The 23965-nt window shown below is 37.7% G+C and overlaps 1 protein-coding gene across 14 annotated transcripts in view; it reads right to left on the reverse strand.

The window, feature by feature from the left end:
* DNM3 (dynamin 3) overlaps positions 1-23965 on the reverse strand; it is a 559650-nt gene that overhangs the window by 454906 nt on the left and 80779 nt on the right. For all 14 annotated transcript variants that reach the window (XM_045452915.1, XM_045452913.1, XM_045452909.1 and 11 more), the window contains exon 2: positions 14354-14427. In XM_045452915.1, the coding sequence (XP_045308871.1) occupies positions 14354-14427 (74 nt within the window). The remainder of the gene's footprint in view (positions 1-14353; positions 14428-23965) is intronic.

Genomic DNA, 23965 nt, shown 5'->3' on the forward strand with positions numbered 1-23965 from the left:
TGCCCCATCAGGTAAAATTTAGTGGAGCAATATTCTTCAAATATTGAAGAAAAAGGGGCTGCACAGAGATAAAGTTCCAGACTAGTGAATGCATATGAGGAAACTATTAAGGCTGGGAGAAAGAACCACCAGAAAGGACTACTCCAGAGCTCACAAGCTTGGAATAGTTGGCTTCCAAGAAGCCAGAGTGGATACTTAGTAATACCTGGGGCTTCAAGTAGAATCAATAACGAGGTCAAATTTGCCCTGATTTAAAGGCTGCTCTGGAGCCATGCAAATAAATTCCAAAAGCGAACCTCAAAGAGATCAATCTGGATGCCTATTAACTTAATTGCATATCAGAATGAAGCCCAAAATTATTAAGACAAAACCCAGTACAACATAAAATTCACACTGTCCAGTGTTCAGTCAAAATTACTAGGCATGCAAAGAAGCAGGAAAATATGAGCCATAATCAGGAATGATAAAAGTCATTCAGCAGGAACAGACACAAAAACTACAAAGGGGATGGAATTTGCACACAAGAATTTTTTTTTCAACACGGGGACAGTTTTAACATAGTTCATGATTTAATTAAAGTATAATCATTTAGTGATCATTTTGATCCATTTGATCTTCTTATTCCCGAAATTTTCAAGTTGAGGTATAGTTGACACATAATGTTACTTTTCCTGTGCAAAGTATTCTCCAGGACCAACCTCTAAACATTCACTTTCATTATTCTAGATCATTTGGCAATTGCAGTACATATACCTTCCTCAGTCTTATAATCGCTTCACATCACTCCCATAGTTTTACACTCTGCTATTATACTGTCCCAGAATTATTTAAGGGTGTGGCTCTTCTCACCTATCCGACACTACAGCATCACTCTTTTAGTGTAGGGACTCTGTCTCATATACATCTTTGTACACCCTTCAATAACCTAAAGAAATAGCTTTTATGAGTAGTGAAAAGGCACTCAATAAACTGCTGAATAAGCATTCCTTGCCCATGTACATTTCTGAACACCCAACTTTAACAATCTTGATAGCATAGATACAAAATAACTGAAAGATTTACTTAAAAGGTTAGCAGTAATTTAGCAAAAAACAATTTAGACATCTCAAGATTATAACTACCTGGTAAATCAAAATAGACCTGAATGATATTTAAGGTCATTGATGTTTATTCTGAAGCCTGCACTAATACTTGGTCAAGGAAAAGTCTACATAGAGCCTAATATGAACACTGGTAGACATGTACACAGAAAAATGAAAACTTAAAATAATACAATGATGAAGAGTCAGATATATCATGTACATGCCAAGAAAACGGGTTTTGATAAGGAATAAGAACAAGAGTAAATAGATATTCAAAATGGAGGGGGGGTGGGGTAGCTCCGTTAGTTAAGCATCTGACTCTTGATTTCAGCTCAGGTCATGATTGTGCCTTAATGAGATCAAGCCCCATGTCAGGCTGTTTACTGACAGCATTGAACCTGCTTAAGATTCTCCTTTTCCCTCTCCTTCTGCCCCTCCCCTGCTCATGCACTCTAAATAAATAAATAAAATTACAAAATGGAAATCACAGTTGACATGCCTCAGATTTGAGACCCTCCAAAGGACAGAGGCTCAAATGGCTTTTGACATGCCTTAGAGAGATATGTGCTTCTAAGCCTGAATATTTGTAAAGTATTGCATGACCCCAAATTCCTATATAATGAAACAATAAAAACTGAAGTTAAATGGAAGAAAATTCCATCCATATATCCTCTGTACATATGCAGAGGTTTAAAAAAAAGGGCAGGGTCTCTTTAAATATTAGCCAAAGTAATAGAAACAGGAAGACAGTTGAAGGGACATGATGTACAGGACACAAACTGGCAACTTCTCTGTTGTGTGGCACACTGTAGGCATTTAAAATCTATTTAATGAACAGGTGAATGAATGAATGAATGAATGAATGAATGCAAAAACAAAAAGATAAAAATTTACCAAACAAATACACTTTGGGAAAATAATGAAAAGAAATTCTACCAGGCTTGCAGGATATTGTTTTTTGTTTTTTGTTTATTTTTTTAATGTTTATTTACTTTTGAGAGAGACAGAGACAGAGTGGGAGTGGGAGAGGGGCAGAGAGAGAGGGAGACACAGAATCTGAAGCAGGATCCAGGCTCTCAGCTCAGCACAGAGCCCAACATGGGGCTCGAACCCACGAACCGTGAGATGATGACCTGAGCCTAAGTCAGATGCTTAACTGAATGAGCCACTCAGGCACTCCAGGATATTGTTAATATTAAACTAACACGATCACTTTAAAAGTACTTAATGTGAATTTAGCTCACTTTGCAAAATAAACACCTTCAGTTAGTACAAAACCATCTTGTAAATCAGCAGAGTAGCTCAGTGATGGTCTACTGTATGCCATTCACACAACAGAACCACCGATTTCTCAAATTTGTGGACCATGTCATTCAGTGAGATAACTCATTGTGCCCTGCTGGACTAGTGGCTGCTGAAGTGAATATTTCACAGAAAGAAGAGTGCAGGCTGTGGCAGTAGGGAAGACTGAGCATGACACATGGAGGAGGAGAAGGCCAAGAAAATGATTTCCAGACTATTACGACTCACCCAACAAATGCAAATGCAGGGGACATCTGTGATCTACAGTTTCCATTGTTAGAAGCTCAAAGGGAAACAATGAGAGTGGGAAAAGGTAGGTAAACAGTAATTATTAGTTGACTACAGTCATGGGTATGATATAAAATACGTCTACTCATTTTCTTACAATAAAAATCACATCTCCTTCTCTCAGATTTAAACAGATATTAACAACTACACAGTGTATCTTTTAGTCTTCTTAATCTCAATTATTTCAAGACAACCCATTTTTTAAAAACTGGGAGTACGATGGGGCATAAAAAGAAAGAGAAGTCCCAAAATGAAGGAACTTGTCTCCCTTCCATCCATCCTCTTTAAGCAAACATCATAGTCTAAGGTCAGATAACTATAATTTCTGGCTAGGAAATGAGGCTGAGAAAAGCCTCAATGCCTTCTTTTAAAATGGAATAGAGACAAAGAGACCTAAAGAATTAGAAAATAATTGGCAAATTATTGACAACTCAAAAGTCACCTTAACCTCACGATCAAGAATGGAATTTTATTGAAATATATATTTCTTCATTTCCTTTCAGGAGAAATATAATACCTTTAATTTAGTCATTTCTTTCCTAAATGGAAACATATGTAGCATTAAAGGGCAGCCATCTACCTGTGAAGAAATAAAATTTAAGTCAGGTTTGCTTAGAATAGCTTTTTGACTTCTCTCAAAATTTTGAGAGTTGAACTAAAATTGCTGTGGACTTCATAATGGAAGATACATAACTGAAAACTAGAACTTCTAAGTCTATTAATCAATGTGTAGCCAATATTTAAGCTAAGAAAAAAGGACAACAAAAGAAAAATGGTAAAAATGGTTTTAGAGTGTTGTCAGCAAAAATAAGAAGAAACAGGGCAGGGGCGGGGGGAGGGGAGGGGAGAAAAATGAAAACCCAGTAATTCACAGTGGGATCCCAATACCCAAGCATAAAATGAAGACAGTTAAATTTCTTGAGTTATACAAATATTTAAAAGAGCAGTGATCTGGAAAACACAACCAAACCAGATTTAAAGTAGGTCTGAATGAAAGTGCACAAATGACCGTTTTCCTCCCTCATAAATAAGGTTTATAAGAATCCTGAAAGAGAGCCATTTGACCTCTCCATGAAATAGATTACAAATGTGAGAATATGTGTACTAAGTCTTGTGGTAATATATGTATAGAGTCTCTACATGTCTATCCATTTAACAAGAATGTTATTCTACCTACAACCATTAGGAGTTCATTTATTTATTACATTGTGTCCAACATTCATGGAATAATAACTCAAAGCACCCCCCAGAAAAACAAACCCTTTAATCCCTTCTATGCCAGTGATCCTCAAACTTCTTAGAAAAACCAACATCCCCACTGTCCAATACCCTAATATATTCTAATGTATTTTTGATAGTTATATTTTCCAGAATTAACACTGGATGCTTGATAACTGTGACAGTCCAAGGGGTCAATGGGACTTCCTGGGCTTATCAAGAAATCAAGGAAGACCCCAGCTGCAAGGGTTGAGTGGATATGCTCTGCTGTTACAGAGATTTCACTTGGATGTTTTTTTTCTCTATATATTTATGCCTGGAAAGTAAGTGAGTTATGCAACAACAAAATTAAATGTTATTAGAATCTCAACCTCTGACAGTCTATGAAAATCCTGAGATACACATACATCAAATTATGACATCGTACACCTTAAACTTACACAATGTTATATGTCAATTATATCTAAATAAATCTGGAAAGAAAATATCCTTGGGCTCTTCAAATACCAGAGCCAAATACGCTGGTGTCTGAGCTAGATGCCCTGGCAGCAGGAAAATACCCGTCAGCAGTGAATGAGTACCTGTTTTGTTCAAAGCACTGCACTTAGACCTGTCTAAAGACTCTATGACCAAACATTTAGACAATTTAAAAAATAATAATAGGTAATACCTAAAAAAAGAGCCTATTAAAGGGAAGAAGGAAAGGTAGTTAGGAAAAGAAAAGACCAGTGAAAGAATTAGATGAAACTGTTATGAATGTTTCCCAAAGTGTTTATCAAAGACCAACAGCTTACAAAAGAACTTGATAGTAGTTCTTTAAAATGCATCCCACTGCTTTGCTCCAGACCTACTGAATCAAAACTTCTAAGGAAGTTTCCAGAAATCCTTAGGAATCTTATGCACATTAAAATTTAAAAATAGCTATATTCAAGGGACTTTCAACTATGAATCTGCACTTTATATGGTAACTTGCATTTTATAAGGAAGGCAATAGGGAACCAGCAATGGAGCAGAACGAGGTCAAAGCTGTAGTTAAGAAAGAATGTTTTCAGAACCACATTTGTTTTTACATGAGGTTAACTTGTTACAATGAAAAAAAAAAATAAACATTTAATCCTCTGCAAAAACAGACTATCTTATTCTAAAATATCAATTCAAATCAAATTCAGATATTTAAATATAAAATGAATGAGACATAGCTTTAAAATATTTTCAATGTTGTTATTCAAAAAAATACTTGAGTGTATCAGTCTAATTTATGAAGCGAGAAAACAGGTCCTGAGGCACTGTACGTATAGCAGGACCCAAAGTCTAAGTAATCTGTAAAATCCTTCAAAAAGCTCACCTGTGAGAAGGTGACATTTCTCTCTAGAATGAACTATTCCCTGACTCTTGTGGTAGGAGGCAATACCCTTTGGCTCAGTTCCACCTAGACTCGCAGTGCTGTTCGAGTGGCCCTGGAGAGGGGCCTCAGGGTAGAGCCCTCACTTAGAACATGGGGATCTGTGCCTGCTGCTTCTCAGGCCTGCTGCCTGAACTTTGTTTGTGTCTCCACCTCATCCTGTTAGTCATCTGGTGTCTCAGAAACAAGTTCTCTGGCTTCTGTTACTGAACATCTTTATTAAAATGGACACTTAAAGCAATTCCAAGTTCCCCCAAAAAACTGAATAGTAATAATTCTCTAATAAATTATAAGTCATATGCAATTTTTGAAACACAGACATGTTACATTGTGCAGTAAATGTAATACAAAGGTGGCAAATCAAATTTTGATGAATTAGGAATACATCTGACATGCATGAAAGGAAATACCAAGGAAATCTTTCACAAAAGAATATTTCTGTAATTTGAACAATTAACTTTAATTTAACCATTTTGAAAGTTCTAATTTGTAGTATCTTTCTTTCTTATACCAATGTCATTGAAATAAAGGAGTATGAAGCAATATAATGGCATTTAGAGAAGCATTTTAACATAAAAAAGTTCTCCAGATGACAAAACCACTTATCCTTAACCATGACCTACAGGCTTTACTTTTGTAAATCCTTAACAGTAACTTTTAATGCAAAGAGTGATGGATTCTACTGTCTTAAAAACCCACCCCTCCTGAAGGAAGTATATCAAACTCCAAATGGATCATTTCTCTTTTTTAAGTAATTTTTTAATGTTTATTTATGTATTTTTTGAGAGAGAGAGCCTGAGTGGAGGAGGGGCAGAGAGAGAGAGAGGGACAGAGAATCCCAAGCAGGTTACACACTCAGCGCAGAGCCCAATACAGGGCTTGATTTCACGACCCTGAGATCATGACCTGAGCCTAAATCAAGAGTCAGACGCTTAACCAACTGAGCCACCCAGATACCCCCAAGTGGATCATTTCTTAAAGCAGTGACGGGGCGCCTGGGTGGCACAGTCGGTTAAGCGTCCGACTTCAGCCAGGTCACGATCTCGCGGTCCGTGAGTTCGAGCCCCGCGTCAGGCTCTGGGCTGATGGCTCAGAGCCTGGAGCCTGTTTCCGATTCTGTGTCTCCCTCTCTCTCTGCCCCTCCCCTGTTCATGCTCTGTCTCTCTCTGTCCCAAAAATAAATAAAACGTTGAAAAAAAAAAAAAAAAAGCAGTGACACTTTCAACACACTCAGCAGACCATCAAAAATATTATATTCAGACACATTTGTTTTCTCAGTTTGACATGTCATTAAACCAGTGAACAGCAAGACTCATTATTGAAAAGAAAGAAACCAGTGGCATGCTGGTAAACGTTTAACAATAGCTGGCACCCTAAGGAGGAAAAAGTCTTGATTCATAGCATTTGCCAATTTCCGTAGTGTAAGTACTCCTACCATGACCAACTTCAGGTTACTATCATGATGGCACCGAATACAGAAATGAAAAGAGAGTTGCATAATCAGATCTCAGGAGCTGGCAAAAGTCAGTTTCAGCATGGCACTGAAAATGTCCACAGGCATTGAAAACTGTCCCCTTGTCTTAGCAAGACCCCCTACCTACTCGCTTGCCCTTGACACCCCAGTCCTTACCCAACACTTCATCAGTGCTTTGTCCAGCTCTTGTACTCCCAAGCCAAACCTTCAGAAATCCCTCTCTCCTAAATCCAAACTATCAAGACCTTATCACTTAAAAATGTTATCTTTGTTAATAAAACAGAGATGTTAATAAAACACAACACTGTGTGATTTCTTAGAATGCTCTCCTGTACTAAGTACTAAATTTCCCAAAGCAAATTACACAGAATAAGGCTTAAGGTCTGTAACTAACTTTTTGGCTTTGTTTAGCAACTAATACGTAGCAGGTGGAGACAAGCAGTCAAATGTTAGTAAATGAGCATCATGTTGCAAAGTAAATGATAATTATGAGTTAATCAAATAATTTATGTATTTACTATTCACATATTTATGCTTCCTTACATAAAAAATAGCCCAATACAAATATAAAGTGTATCCTGTAATTATAAAGGAAGCGGCTCAAGGGGCACCTAGCTGGCTCAGTTGGTAGAGCATGTGACTCTTGATCTGGGGGTCATGAGTTCTAGCCCCATGTTGAGCATACAGTTTACTTAATAAAAAATAAAGCAAACAGTTCAAGTTTCCTATTTTTAAAATGCAATATTATTAGTGTCAGGAAGACATTAGTAACAATCCCTACTCCTACCAACAGTGTGGCCTCTGACAAATCTCTTAACTTTGCTGGGACTCTTTTTCTAAAATGGGAATCATAGGGGCGCCTGGGTGGCTCAGTTGGTTGAGCGTCCGACTTCAGCTCAGGTCATGATCTCACAGTTCTTGGGTTCGAGCCCCATGTCGGGCTCTGTGCTGACAGCTCAGAGCCTGGAGCCTGCTTTGGATTCTGTGTCTCCTCTCTCTACCCCTCCCCTGCTAATGCTCTGTCTTTCTCTGTCTCAAAAAACAAATAAACATTAAATAATAATAAAAATAAATAAAATGGGAATCATAACATCTATCTCAGAAGATTCTTACGTGATAATAACTAACGCTCAAAACATGGCAACCACTAAGTGTTATAGCTTTCTAAATAGTAACTGTCTAGAGTTTAGCTACACTTTTATAATAGTTTCTTAGAATTACAGCAGGAAAATCTCTGCATTAGAATAGGAAGTATCCACATGATTTTGAATACCCCCCCTGTGTGCTCTGATATCCCATGCCTCAGGACCCAGTGAAACCACAGCCTCAGGTCTACCTCTCCCAGGCTCATACTGCCCACAGCTGCTGTCTCTGAACCCCTGAGTCTAAGACACATTCCTTTGTAAAAAAGCCAGGCTAGCAGTCCTCCTTAATTGGAAACAGAGACGAAAATGCATCACTGGGTTTTTAAGAGTTTCAAAGCCTAGTAGAAAAAAATCAAAAGAGACAGAAAAAGAGTTACTCAATTGATTTTGATTTTTTTTTTAACGTTTATTTATTTTTGAGACAGAGAGAGACAGAGCATGAACAGGGGAGGGTCAGAGAGAGAAAGACACGGAATCTGAAACAGGCTCCAGGCCCTGAGCTGTCAGCACAGAGCTCAACGCGGGGCTCGAACTCATGGACCACGAGATCATGACCTGAGCCAAAGTCGGACACTTAACCAACTAAGCCACCCAGGTGCCCCATTTACTCAATTGATTTTATGCTGACCAGTACAGATTTCATTTGATAACCTGACGATAGATATATGTATATATAAATAAATGTAAATAACCTAAGATAAATTGGTGAAATTACTTTAATAGTACCGTAAAATAAGTTACTATAATCAAATGTATCTTAGGAATGCAAGAATCTTAAATGCTTAAATAAGAAATCTATAAATGAACATATCAAAGAGTTTTTTAAATGATTATATCAATAAATGCCAAAATGTCACTCATTAAAATTATATATCTACCTATTAGGTTTTAAAATATTTTTAAAACTAGGAATAAGGGGCCTCTGGATGGCCCAGTTGGTTGAGTATCTGACTCTTGATTTCAGCTCAGGTCATGATCTCTCACAGTTTATGAGATCGAGCCCCATGCCGGCTCTGCACTAAAGTGCTGAGCCTGCTTGGGATTCTCTCTCTCTCTCTCTCTCTCTGCCCTTCTCAAAATAAATAAATAAACATTTTTAAATGTTAGGAATAAAATAGTTCTTTACCAGGAAAAACAAATAGTAAATAGTATATGCATAATTTAACACAAGACACATACCACTGGGAGCAAAACATGGTTCTGGAGTTCCTGGTTAATGTGGTCAGACATTAAAGAGAAATAGCAGACATATTAACGGAAATGAGAACCAAAAATCATCATTATTAGCAAATATCTTATCTCCTTTTGGAAAAAATAAAGTCATCACACGAGGAATCTCACAACTCTACCACTACAAGTACAGACTTACTACTAGTTTCTCCCATAGTTTCTTCTTCCCATGTGGTTGCAATAGAAAAGGTATCCCTTCATCCTCCTCATGAGTAAAAGAATTATCTCAACCCAGTAACCAATCCCTGAGTCACTCTATTATTTCATTGTCTTACATTCAGGGGCACCTACTTTAAGGCCCTAATCCTACTATCATGTTCCTTCAAGGCACCGGGCTCACAAGACCCTACCCAAGCAACTGTTTCAGCAATGCTGTCTCTCTTTACCCCATTTTCTCCCCATTACCTCCTCTCTCCACTCCAGCCCTACTGGCATCCTTGTTAAACTTCAACTACACAAGTAGCTCCTATCTTAGAATCTTCTAACTTCCCTCTGCCTACATAAACGTCGGCATGGATTGAATGCTCACTTTCTTCATCATCTAACATTCTATGGCGTTGAGTTTTTTTATTTTGTTTTGTTTTGTTTTTCGGGTGGTTGTTGGTTTCTCCCCAACTAGAATGTAAGCTCCATGTTGCCAGGGTTATTTGCCTGATAGACAGGAGTCATTCAATAAGCACTGAATGAATGAATGAATGAATGAATGAAACTATCAAGATAAAGTAGTATTTATGGGGGCACCTGGGTGGCTCAGTCAGTTAAGCATCTGACTCTTGATTTGGGCTCAGGTCATGACCTCATGGTTTGTGAGACCGAGCCCTGCACTGGGCTCTGTGCTGACAGAATGGAGCCCGCTTGGGATTCCCTCTCTCCCTCTCTCTGTCCCTTCCCTGCTCATACACATTCTCTTTCTCTCTCTCAAAAATAAATCAACTTAAAAAAAACAGTAAGTAATATTTATGGAACTGATCCCAATTAGGAGCCAAAGGCACAAGTAAATTACAGCAGTGACATCTATCCCAGCTTGCTTCTTTAAGCCATTGTTAGCCCCCATCAACCCAAGCCTATAGTCATACGTGGGATTCCCCTATGAACAATTCACTTAGAGTGGAAAAAAAAAATAAGCAGAGTTCTTAGCTGGCATCAGCTAGAATATAGTGTTGCAATATAAAAACCCCAATTTGGGGTTCATGAATGATTGTGAAAACAGCAGGTTTTCCCTAAGGGAAGAATTTCTAGTCTACTTTGCATGAAAAGAGAGGTGGTGTGTGAAGTATGATCCTCACTAACTAATGACAGAATGGTCAGGGGCTTAGAAGTGACAAGATTGGGAGACTGTTAACAAAAAGGTATAAGGGGGGGCGCCTGGGTGGCGCAGTCGGTTAAGCGTCCGACTTCAGCCAGGTCACGATCTCGCGGTCCGTGAGTTCGAGCCCCGCGTCAGGCTCTGGGCTGATGGCTCGGAGCCTGGAGCCTGTTTCCGATTCTGTGTCTCCCTCTCTCTCTGCCCCTCCCCCGTTCATGCTCTGTCTCTCTCTGTCTCAAAAATAAATAAACGTTAAAAAAAAAAATTAAAAAAAAAAAAAAAGGTATAAGGAAAAAGCATGTGAGGTACCTTCTCAAAAAAGCTCAACATGTAAGTACTCACCCAAAAATCCCCAGTGCAAAGGAGATTATCTATTTTCTCAGCTATCTCAGTATTTGCATGGTAAGCATTTATTGAAAAAAATTAAGAAATTCTATATATAACTAAATAACTATATATATAGCTATATCTATAGATATATATAGATATAGTTATATAGATCTATATATAACTATAGATCTACATATCTATATAACTATATATAACTATATATCATATATATATAACTAAAATACACAAGAGAATCAATTAAAAATATTTAATGTCAGGGCACCTGGGTGACTCAGTCCATTAAGCCACTGACTCTTGGTTTAGGCTCAGGTCACGATTTCATGGTTCATGAGTTTGAGCCCCACCTCAGGCTCTGTGCTGATGGCATGGAGACTGCTTGGAATTCTCTCTCTCCTTCTCTCTCTCTGCCCCTCCCCTACTCTCTCTCTCCTCTCTTTCAAAATAAATAAATAAAATTTAAAAAATACTTTAATGTCAAATGTAGAGTAAAATGGTTAATTTAAAAATTAAAAGTAAAAATAGCAGCGTTAACATAATCTGCAATGAGAGATTAGAAAATATAATGTAGGGGCATTTGAGTGGCTCAGTCAGTTAAGTGTCTTGACTGTAGCTCAGGTCATGATCTCACAGTTTGTGAGTTCAAGCCCCATATCAGGCTCCACACACTGACAATATGGAACCTGCTTGGGATTCTCTCTCTCCCTCTCTCTCTCTGCCCCTCCCAGCATGCAGACTCTCTTTCTCTCTCTCTCAAAATAAATAAATATTTAAAAAAAGAAAAGAAAATAAAAGAAAAGAAAATGGGGGGGGGGGGAACCCTACTCAAATGACAAGAACAAAATGAACTAAATATGAATACCCTAACTAGAAATGCACGGATGCTATATGAAGATAATCAAGAATTTTACTAAAGAAAAAGAATATTTGAGCAAATGAAAGGATATAGCATGATCTCTGGACTAGAAAAAAAGTGAATATTTTAAAGATATCAATTATTCTTTATGAATCTATAGGTTTAAAATAATTTTAGTGGCAATAGCTTTGTCTTTATAAAATTATCCTAAATTTTGCCAAATAGAAAAGAGCCCCTAAATAAAAATAGGTAATGGCAGAAGACTACAAACATGACAGATGGATATTAAAGCAAATTATAAATTCACAAAAGTAAAACACTGTGTTATTGGCACAATAAAACAGAAAAGATCTTCATAAATAGATTGCAGTAGGAATGTGATAGAAGATAAAGGAGACTGAAAAAAATAGTTCAGTACACATGAAAATAAATTTCAGATAAAAAGAGAACTAAATGTTAAAGATAATTTTACATATGAAAAGGAATAAAAGTGTGCTAAGTATTTACTTTTTGTGAAAGATACATGTATAGATTTTACAACCATAAAGAGTAAAACTTCAATACGTCAAAAATTTTATAACAGAATTTAAATCACCAGAAGAACAGGGATTTTGTCCTAGTTACTGCCATATCTCAGAGCTTAGAATAGTGGCTGATGTATTGTAGATTTGTAAGTAACTTACTTTTATCAAATGATAGCATGTAAGTCCATTCCTTTGGATCAAACTTAGTACAGACTTTTTTTATATTAAAAAATGGTTAAAAATATCTACAATTTCTACCCCCAAAAAAGTCATCTGGGATTTTTATAGGGATCGCATCAAGTCAGTAGGTCAGCTTGGGAAGCACGGCCATCTCAACATTGCTAAGTCTTCCAATGAATGAACACGGGATGCTTGTCCAATTATTTAGATATTCTATAGTCTCTTTCAACAATGTTCCATAGCTTTGAGAGTACAAATTTCACACTTCCTTTGTTAAATTTATTCCTAAGAGTGTATTATTTTTGATGCCATTATAAATGAAATCATTCTCTTAATTTCATGTTTTGAATGTGCATGACAAGTTTATAGAAATACAATTGATTTTTGTACATTGATCTTGTATCCTGCAACCATGCTGAACTCGTTTACTAGTTCTAATAGTTTTTTGGTGGATTCTTTAGGAATTTCTACATATTTTATCATATCCTCTATGAATAGAGATCATTCTACTCTTTCCTTTCCAATATGGATGGGGTTTTTTTCTTTCTTTCTCTTGCCCAACTGCCCTAGCTAGAACCTCCAGCACAATGCTGAACTGAAGTGGCAAGAGTAGATATCTCTGCCTTGTTCCTAATCTTAAAAGGAAAGCACGCAGTCTTTCACCATTAAATATGATGTTAGCTGTGGGCTTTATAGTCTATGACCTTTATCAGGTTAAGGAAGTTCTCTTCTATTACTATTTTGTTGAGTGTTTTTATAATGATGGGATGTTGGACTTTTTCAAATGCCTTTTCTGAATCTGTTGAGATGATCCTGTGATTTCCTGTTTTTAATTCTACTGATACGATACATTACATTAATTGCTTTTTAGATGTTAAACCAATCTTGCATTGCTGAGATAAAACAAGCTGATTCTACAATTCATACAGAATTTCAAGGGACCCAGGGTAGCCAAAACAATCTTGAAAAAGAACAAAACAGGACTCACATTTCTCAATTTTAAAACTTACTACAAAACAAGGGTAATTATGACAGTGCAATACTGGCACAAATATAGAAATACAGATCCGTTGAATTGAATTGAGAGTCCCAAAATAAACATATGTTTATGGCCAACTGATTTTTGATAAGAGTGTCAAAACCATACAAATGATGCTAGGACAAACTGGCTATTCGCATGCAAAAAATGAAGTTGAACCCTTTCCTCATACCATATATAAAAATTAAGTCAAAATGGATCAAAGACCTAAATGTTAGAGGAAAACTATAAAATTCTTAGAAGAAAACATAGGGGTAAAACTTCATAACTTTGGTTTTTGCAATTTATGAGGTGTGGTTTTTATGAGTACTTTCAAAGAAATTGGTAAGAAAAGTAGTAAAATCCTCAAGAAGAAATAGGGAAAGATAAAAATGCCAATTCATAAAAGAAATATAAACACCAAATAACACAAAAAAAATCTAACATCACCAGTTGCTAAGAAATAAGAATGAAAACAAAGCTCATTTACCTACCAAATTATCATGGTGTTAAGGAGTGGGGGAAGCATAGCACATTAGACGTAGATATAGATACACATACACTTGTACATATGAATACAGATATTAGATGGATGTTGAATTGTTACTTAAAAAAATTCCCAAACACACACACTTGTGGAAGAAAGTAAACCAGTAAAGTATTAGTAGTTAAACTGTATTATAAAATTATATAAATAAAAATTATATATGTATATATATAATTACATATACATTATTTTCTTGGCATAAAAAATAGTAGGTGTTTTAAAAGCCTACACACAAATAGATTTTCCTTGTGATGTAATGAAAGGAATTAAAGGAACAATGAAGAAGAGAGCATTTGGAGAGAAATGCAGGCCACTACCCAGAGCAGAGGGTTCACAAAAACATTTCTGTTGCTACAACCCAACACCCAGGAATGGAGGCAACAGGTACTACAGCAATGTGCTCACTCATGTGGCAAACATCCTTATTTATTACCTGCTTTGGAAGTAACAAGCTGCAGCACAAGAGGCCGTCTGGTTACAATGCCCGACCCTCGAGGAAGAAAGTCCCTAAAAAAAAAAAAAAAGAGAGAGAGAGAGAGAGAGAAAGAAAGAAAGAAAGAAAGAAAAGAAATAATAGATTAAGGCATTTTACATAATTCTGATTACCTACAAGTTTATAAGTCAAGTTCCACAGTAATTCCCCTAATTCCCAACCTGTCAGTGCATCACATGTCCAAAGAACGCTAGGCCCACTTTATAAAAGAATCATGTGCAATGTAAAAAAAAGGAAGGGGGGAAGGCCCCTTATATTGAATATTAATCCAGGTGTATTATCATAATGACCTCACTAGAATATGTCACTCATTCATTTAGCTGTAATCAATAAAAGTTTACATTAAATTACTTTGTATTTTCATTTCACATTCATTTTCAGAGAGTCAGTATTTATAAAAACATGTGATACAGGAAACTCCTTTTGGTAATTAAAAAATTCAGTGAGGCACCTGGGTGGCTCAGTCACAGAAGTGTCTGACTCTTGATCTCAACTCAGGTAATGACCTCACAGTTCATGAGATAGACCCTCACCTTGGGCTCTACACTAACAGCTGGGAGTCTGCTTGGGATTATCTCTTTCTCTCAGTGCCTCATTCACTCTCATTCTCACCTGCACAGGCGTGTAAACACTTTGTCTCTCTCTCAAAACAAATAAATTTTTAAAAAAGATCAATATTAGCACCATCAAACACTGACCATTATTAGAGGTAAGAAAGGCATTTTAGACCATGCCTTGTAAATATCCTGAAATTTTTTCCAATAAAAGGTCACACATAAAATGCAGGATTAAGTAGAGATACATATTGTGTATGTAGAAATTAACAGCAGAAAAAACACTGAAGCTTGAGGTTTTTTGTTCTCGTCCCTGATAGGTGAGAGTTTATTTAAAATGGGAGTTTTTTAACAAATAATAATTGTGTTTTAAGTGCATGTTAATATACACTAGACCAATAAAAAAATGCAGCTAAGAAAGTGTTTTATAATTATATCTGCAATGCCACATAAACCAATACTGATTGTGCAATGTCAAATTCATTAATATACCTATAACACAGCTTTTCAACGTTTATTTATTTTTGGGACAGAGAGAGACAGAGCATGAACGGGGGAGGGGCAGAGAGAGAGGGAGACACAGAATCGGAAACAGGCTCCAGGCTCTGAGCCATCAGCCCAGAGCCTGACGCGGGGCTCGAACTCACGGACCGCGAGATCGTGACCTGGCTGAAGTCGGACGCTTAACCGACTGCGCCACCCAGGCGCCCCTAACACAGCTTTTAAATGCATTTAGTTTTTTTAATGTTTATTTATTTTTGAGAGAGAGAAAGACAAAGTGGGAGTGGGGGAGGGGCAGAGAGAGCAGGACACATGGAATCTGAAACAGGCTCCAGGCTCTGAGCCATCAGCACAGAGCCAGACGCAGGGCTCGAGCCCACAGACTGGGAGATCATGACCTGAGCCAAAGTTGGACGCACCGACTGAGCCACCCAGGCACCCCTAAATGCATTTAGAATGCCTCACAATTTCTGGAAGATTCATCATTTTAAAAGTCACAAAATTCCATTCAAAATAAACTTCTGACTCAATGGCAATGTTTCTCAAAAATGGTTCCGGGACCACCAGAAAGCGTTATACATCCACAGATGCCCAGGGTTCATCCTACATCTACAGATTCAGAATGCCCAGGGGAAGATGTGCAGTATCTGCACTTTTTTTTTTTAATGTTTATCGATTTTGTTGAGAGAGAGCAAGCAGGGGAAGGGCAGAGAGAAAAAGGGAGAGACAGGATCCCAAGCAGGTTTTACAGCTGTCAGCACAGAGCCAGACACAGGGCTCAAACCCATGAACCATGAGATCATTACCTGAGCCAAAACCAAGAGTCTAACGCTTAACCAACTGAGCCACCCAGGTGCCCCTGCAGTATCTGTACTCTTAACAAACTCCAGGGGTTTCTGATGTCCACCATGGTTTGAGAAACACTGACTTCAAGTCAGGATACATTACTCAACAATTCAGTGGGTGATAATAGCATAGGTCATACTATGAGTTTTGTAGAAAATCTGGCAGAACAGAGCTTCAACACAGTGGGATTTCAAGGAACAACAGCTTATAAAAATGGCAAAGTCCAGTGAGAATGCTACAGAACCCAAGACTTTAGCTCTACTGATCCTTTAGAATAGAGAGTTGCAGAGATAAAATTAAAATTTCCCCTATTACACATAATTTATTTTGCAAATGCTCATGTAAAATCTAACAGAGGAAATGACACTGAACAGCCTCTTAACTAAATTAAAGCTTTACTCCTTGATTCCAAGGACTGTTTCATTTGGAATACCATACGTGACTAAAATAAATAATAGTGAAATTACAAACTTGTATTGATCCTGAAAATGGCAATCTGAAATAAATAATATTATTTATTCATTAAAAAAAAATCACTGAGAAACTAAAACGTGCTGGGGAGATGCTGTGGGCATCACCCTACTCTAGTTTCACACCAGAAGTTTGAAATCTAATGGGAAGATAAAGACATGCACGTAGAAGACCATTAAAGAAGGGAACAGATTAACTACACTGGAGTTCAGAAAAGAGAGACCAATAATCTCTAAATACGTATAATGAAATACCCTTTTAATATTCTCCAGGAACTATATTAGAATATTTTCTAGTTTTTATGGTTTCAATAATCACTTAAAATTTAATCAGAACAAGGACAGCATCTACTCTGTGTCTAAAACCAAAACCTAGAAAAAAAAAGTTAACTTGAGAATCAATATGGATAAAGGGAAAACAAAACAAAAGTCCATAGCACAGAGTGGGAGGGAATCTGTTTGAGTTATTAGGACTCTGAATGAGATTTTAGGATGTATAGACAGATGATGCCAAAGACAAATAAATATCCACATCTTAAATGCCTGAATAATGCCATTTAATGAATCAATAAAATATTTTCTTAAAAAATAAAAAGAGGTAAAGAAGAAGGGGGAAAAGGAAAATGGAAGAAAGAAGTTTAGTTACTTAATACCTTCGTGCTGAGATCTGTTTCAACTCATGTTTATGGCCATCTATTTATAATGTAGATTTAGTAACAATCCCTTTGAAACATTATTAAAGCAAAATATAATGTATCAAATATTTTAAATAACAATTACCATGTGTTTGACTGAAAAGTAAGCCCACAGATACATCTAACATTTTTCTCTACTTTTTTTTATTAAACAAACAGAACTTTACATGAAAAGTAATAAATGGAGGGGCGCCTGGGTGGCTCAGTCGGTTAAGCATCCGACTTCGGCTCAGGTCATGATCTCGCAGTTTGTGAGTTCGGACCCCGTGTCGGGGCTCTGTGCTGACAGCTCGGAGCCTGGAGCCTGCTTCAGATTCTGTGTCTCCCTCTGTCTCTGACCCTCCACCCGTTCATGCTCTGTCTCTCCCTGTCTCAAAAATAAATAAACGTTAAAAAAAATGTTTTTTTAAGTAATAAATGGATTCAGGTATCCAACCTCCCTTCTTACTAACTCATACTTACTGGCCCCCTTCCATCCTACCTCCGATACATATATTCTCACCAAAAATCAAAAGATTTGGTAACCAAATCCTGCTATTTGGAAGTCTCTCTGGACCTCACAAGAGTATCTAAGTGCAACAAAGCACTGGAGAGAAATTTCTCTCTTCTGACGACTACGTGACTGATCTGGCATCCTGAAAATCCATGTCATTCTGATGATCCAGCAGCATGAAGACCATATGCCCAGCACACTGTTGCTGTGAAAAGCTGAGGGGTGAGCACTCAAATGAAACCCAGAGAGCCTGGCTTTGAGCCCCAGTTCTGCCAATGAATGCACAAAATTCTCTTTAAACCTTAACTTCTTTTGCTACTAAACTGAGACAACCCTGTGGATCAAATGAAATGCAACATATGACAACTTTTTTTAAAAATTTTTATGTTTATTTTTGAGACAGAGAGAAACAGAGCATGAGTGGGAGAGGGGCAGAGAGCAAGGGAGACACAGAATCCGAAGCAGGCTCCAGGCTGTGAGCTGTCAGCACAGAGCCTGACGCGGGGCTCAAACTCCCCAACCGTGAGATTGTGACCTGAGCCGAAGTCGGATGCTTAACCGACTGAGCCACCCCGCACCCCCAATATAGCAACTTTTTAAAAACCCAACCACTACAGAAAAAAGTAGTACTATTACCATTATTGTTGCTATAATATAGCCACAGCATGTTTTCCCTGATGTTGCCATATTCTCTCATCTCAAATAAATAAATACATAAAAAGCCTCCACACATAATATTTTAACATTCATGAATGGAAATTAAAGATGAAGAGCCACAGACCCCACTTGAACTGTGCCCTTGGTGTTGACTAGCTGCACCGGTTCAGAAAGCTCAGTTCCTTATAGCTGCCTCCAGCAGGGAGTCAAGACACTGATACAAACAATTATGAATAATTCATTAGCCATTGCATGCAACCATCCACTTGAATTTTACTATTTTCTATGCAATAGGTTGGTTCTCCTGTATGTATACCTTATGGGAAAATTACTTTGCTAAATTAATGCAGAAAAAAATGACTTGCTTTTAGTTACTGTGGATTTAAACTATAATTTCTATTTATGGTCATGTATATAAAAATATAAAATTTGCATGCCATTTTTCTCCAGCGTGAACCTTCAAGGTAAAAAATAAGAAGAGTAATCTGAAGGGGTGCCTGGGTAGCTCAGTCATTAAGTCTGCAACTTGGGCTCCCGTCATGGTCTCCTGGTTGGTGAGTTCAAGCCCCACATAGGACCACCTGCTGTCATCACAGAGCCTACTTCAGGTCCTATGTCTCCCTCTCTCTCTGCCCCTTCCCCATTCTCTCTCTCAAAAAGTAAATAAACATAAAAAAAAGAGTAATCTGAAGACTAAGTACCATTTAACTCCACTCTATTGACTGAGTGTCTTATTTATGTACTTATGGTTGGATTGTACAGATTTTAAGGCAGGAAGAGCACTTCCCTCTCGATGCCACATACCAGCTACAACTCAAATGCCTTCCTTCTCTCTCAACCCACCTTAATAAAGCATTAATCTGCACAGTCTTAATAGCTGCTCTTCAGACAATAAATCGATGCTCTTTCATGGTTTCCTGACTTCTGCACAAAAAGTAGAGAACAATTCCCACTCTATGGTCTAAGAACCATCTTGATAATATTTCTTATTGGCTCTTCCAGAAACTTAGTTTACCAAGAAATATTGTTATTGGACCACTACGAAATGACTGACCTTTGGAAGCCTAAAAAAAGGAGAGCAGACTTGCTGTATCAACCAAGCTAAAAGAAGTTTCCCCATTAGCAACAAAAAGTAAATATAGAGAACTTTTTCTTTTAGATGTTGAAATGATCATTAACCAGATGATTTGCTTAATAAATACGTTTAACATCTGCCCAGACTGAAGACACGAGGCATAACTTATACTCTCCAAGAAGTTAATTCATATAGCTGATTCATTCAAAGATAAATAAGCCTAGTCTTAGAAGAGAATAGCATGCAAATGATACAACAAACATGACAGGTATATGATTAATTAAGCTCCACACAAGGTGAGATATTGACATAGATCAGGCAATAATCTATTCTGCTTGGAGGAAACAATTTCAGAGAGGCACAAGGTAGGAGGCACTCACAGGGGATGTACAGAGACATGGAAGAGCGAAGTAACACAGAATATCCAGGAACTGTAAATATTAAAGAGAGATCACAATGAGGTAGAAAAGAGTCTGAAGAAGAAGGCAGGACCAGACCTCAGAGGCCTCCACTTGTATATTTTTTTTTTCTTCTTCTAAGGCACTAAAGAGTTTTAACTGATCAGATTGGCATTTCAGAAAAATCCCTGGGGGACTATATAGACAATGTTGAAAAAAAGAAAAAGACAGGGAGACCAGTCACTAGCTTGTCCAGGTCACTGAGGATGAAGATAATAAAGGTTAAGCTCAGAGCAGTAATGGCAAGAGACAGAAGACAACAGAGAGAACGGACAATTGGCAGGACGTAACGATCATTTTGATGTGGAATGACGTGAGATAGAGGAGTTAGAATAAATCTCACAGTTCTGGTTCGGTTAGCTGGCTGAATAGTGGTGCCATTAACCAGAACAGGACATACAGTAAGGTCCAATTATAGCTGTTATTTATATAGTATTTATCATGTGCCAAGCACCATTCTCATTTGATCCTCAGGCAGACGCTATTGTTATTCTCACTTCACAGATGAGGAAGCTGAGACACAGAAAGGTCACATAATTTTCTCAGGGTCACAAAGCTACTAAGTGACAGATTTAGAACTCCAACCTAGAGAATCTAGTTCTGTGCTAATGTGACCATTAGACCACGCTACACTGTAAAGGAATGGGGAAGAAGATAAGGGAATATATTTGTACATACTGATCCACAGATGTCTGGAGAATATCAAAATGGAGACAACTACTCAGTTAGACTGAGCAACTGGACCTCAGAATAAAAATCCTGTCTAGAGATAATAATCTGACAGAAATCCATGGGGCAGGTAGTTAAATCCAAGAGAAAACACAAATAGGAATGGAATGGATAAGAGTGATGAATATGGACTAAGGAAAATACCAATATTTAATGGACACTGAAAGAAACAGAACTGACAGATTAAGAAGGGGTCTACAGAGAGGCAAGCCAAATACTATAAATCAAAGGTATCCCTAAAGTCACACTAGCCTCTTAGTTACCTCCACCTAGATGTCTCATACTCAAGCTCTACAGCTCATTATCGTCTACCCAACATGCTTTTCCTCCTTCATTCCCAATCATATTCCAAATCATCAGTATCCACATATGTTAGCCAAGCGAAGTACATGGAAAGCATCCATCCTTCATTTTCCTCTGTCTTCATGCTCTTAATTGATCACCAAGTCCTGCTGATTCTACCGTCTTAATTTCTCTTAAATGCAAAAAAGCTCTCTTCTCTATTTCAATAATCACTTCAGGTACCACCAATGCTCATATACGCTACTACAATAATCTCCCAATTAATTTCCCTGCACCCAAATTGAGCATACTCTAACCCAATCTAAACCAATCAACAATGACATGTCCCATCACATCATTTCCAACTCTAAATCATTCAATCATTCTCCATTGTCTTTAACATGAAATTCAAACCATCAACAAAGCAGATAAAAAGTCGTGTTCTTTTGTGGAAGTCTCCATATGCACCTGCAATCTCGGGCTCAGTGCATCAGCACACTCCATATTCGCCTCTTGGGATGCCCATCTCCCACTTTTCCCTCTAGCCAACTTCTACTTGATCTTCAACACTCACCTCCATATCATTTTCCCTTAGAAGCCCTCCTTGAAATCTCCCACGCATACCTCTATCTAAGCTCTTAACATACACATGTTACACTGGTCTATTTACATGTCTGCTCCCTCGCACCTGTGTTCTTCCCAATGCCTCCTTCAGTGCCCAAGCATTAAATATTTCTAATACTTTCTACCTACCCATTAAGGAAGATTTCCAGTAGCCCCATATATTCATATCATGGAGGGAAAACACTGTTCTATCTGATTCCACAACCAGCAGATAGCTAAGTGGCATTTTACATGTACAGAAAGAACAGATAAGAAAACTCTCAATTTATAATTTATTGAGGTCATTTAAGTTAACATTTTTATTATGAACATTTAAGGTCCAACAATACTGGGGCACCTGGGTGGCTCGGTTGGCTAAGTGTCTGACTTCAGCTCAGGTCATGATATCATGGTTCATAAGTTTGAGCCCTGAGTCGGGCTTTGTGCCGACAGCTTGGAGCCTGGAGCCTGCTTTAGATTCTGTGTCTCCCTCTCCCTCTGCCCCTCCCTCCCTCGTGTTTTCTCTCTCTCTCTCTCTCTCTCTCTCTCAAAAATAAACATTTAAAAAAAATTTTTTTTAAAGATCCAACAGTATTTCCCCAAGTAAAAAATACAAAATACCAGATGGGCCAATATTACTGACTACCTAAAGACACAGAATAGAATTTGAAGGAAACAATTTTTTAAAAAAACTCCCAGAGCCAATACACTTTTAAAAATTATTCCTTAAGGGGTGCCTGGGTGGCTCAGTCAGTTAAGCGTCCGACTTTGGCTCAGGTCATGATCTCATAGCTCATGAGGTAAAGCCCCATGTCAGGCTCTGTGCTGACAGCTCAAAGCCTGCTTCAGATCCTGTGTTTCCTTCTCCCTCTGCCCCTCCCCCGCTCACCATCTCTCAAAAGTGAATAAACATTTAAAAAAATTTTTTTTAATTATTTCTTAAAAACAGGCATGCCTCTTCCAAAAACTTATCTTCAAAATATAATTTTATGTGTTCCAAAATAATCCCTGAAGGATTACTATCTTGAAGTCCTTTAAAATGATAAAACTCAAAGTCAATTAGAGGGAAAAGAAGGAAAGAGAGGCAAAGAGGGAAAGGACAGATAGAGAAAGACACAGTGAGAGAAAAACAGACAGGTCCCTGCCAAATACTGCCCACCTCCTGCCCCAAGAAGCACTGAGGTCATGTATTCCACATGCTAAACACAATGGTGCTGATAAATTCCTGTGTGCTTCTATGCCTAATCCCGGAGCTTTGCCAACCATTACAATGCCACTTTAACTGTTGAAGGAAATAATTTTGCCAAAATCTACAGATTTAATTGGAAATTTTCCAAAGAAGTTGTCTTTTTTTTTCCTAAATTCTTAGCACAGTATGAATATTAGCATTTACAGATTTGTAAAAGATCACATTTTTCTGTTATTAGTCACTATATAATTTGAGGTATTCAATAAATACCACCATCATTTTGTTTGAAAAACATAGTTACAAATCCATATGCCGGAAACACTGTTTTTATTTTTTTTACTAGCATTTATGGAATTTTAATTCAAATTTACCTTTCATTCACCAAACTCAAAATTTCTAAGCAAGTTTTTCATTAAATCTAATTAATCAGGGGCGCCTGGGTGGCGCAGTCGGTTAAGCGTCCGACTTCAGCCAGGTCACAATCTCGCGGTCCGTGAGTTCGAGCCCCGCATCAGGCTCTGGGCTGATGGCTCAGAGCCTGGAGCCTGTTTCCGATTCTGTGTCTCCCTCTCTCTCTGCCCCTCCCCTGTTCATGCTCTGTCTCTCTCTGTCCCAAAAATAAATAAACGTTGAAAAAAAAATTAAAAAAAAAAATCTAATTAATCAATAATGAATGGTTTCCACTGCAACATCCAAAATGCAAAATTTCTGAGTCCAAGATCTATAAACTGAATGAAGAAGCCAGTTTTTAGTTCACAAATACCATGCGTTCTCTTCAACGGGAAACTCTCAATAACTTAATGCCTTCATATTTAATCCATTTTATTTGCTTTTTCACAAAGCCAGCTTGCTCAAAAATTAAAGCATCAGATTAGTGAGTCCCAGCATGAAGGAGAGGCAAAAGGCTCTTGCTCTGCTCCACATCACATGGATGGATCTATTGCCACACAAACGGATGACAAAAGGGACAACCAAAGAGGCTGCTACTTGCCTGCCCAGT

The sequence above is a fragment of the Leopardus geoffroyi genome, chromosome C3 (assembly GCF_018350155.1).
Source record: "Leopardus geoffroyi isolate Oge1 chromosome C3, O.geoffroyi_Oge1_pat1.0, whole genome shotgun sequence".
NCBI classification, from domain to species: domain Eukaryota; kingdom Metazoa; phylum Chordata; class Mammalia; order Carnivora; family Felidae; genus Leopardus; species Leopardus geoffroyi.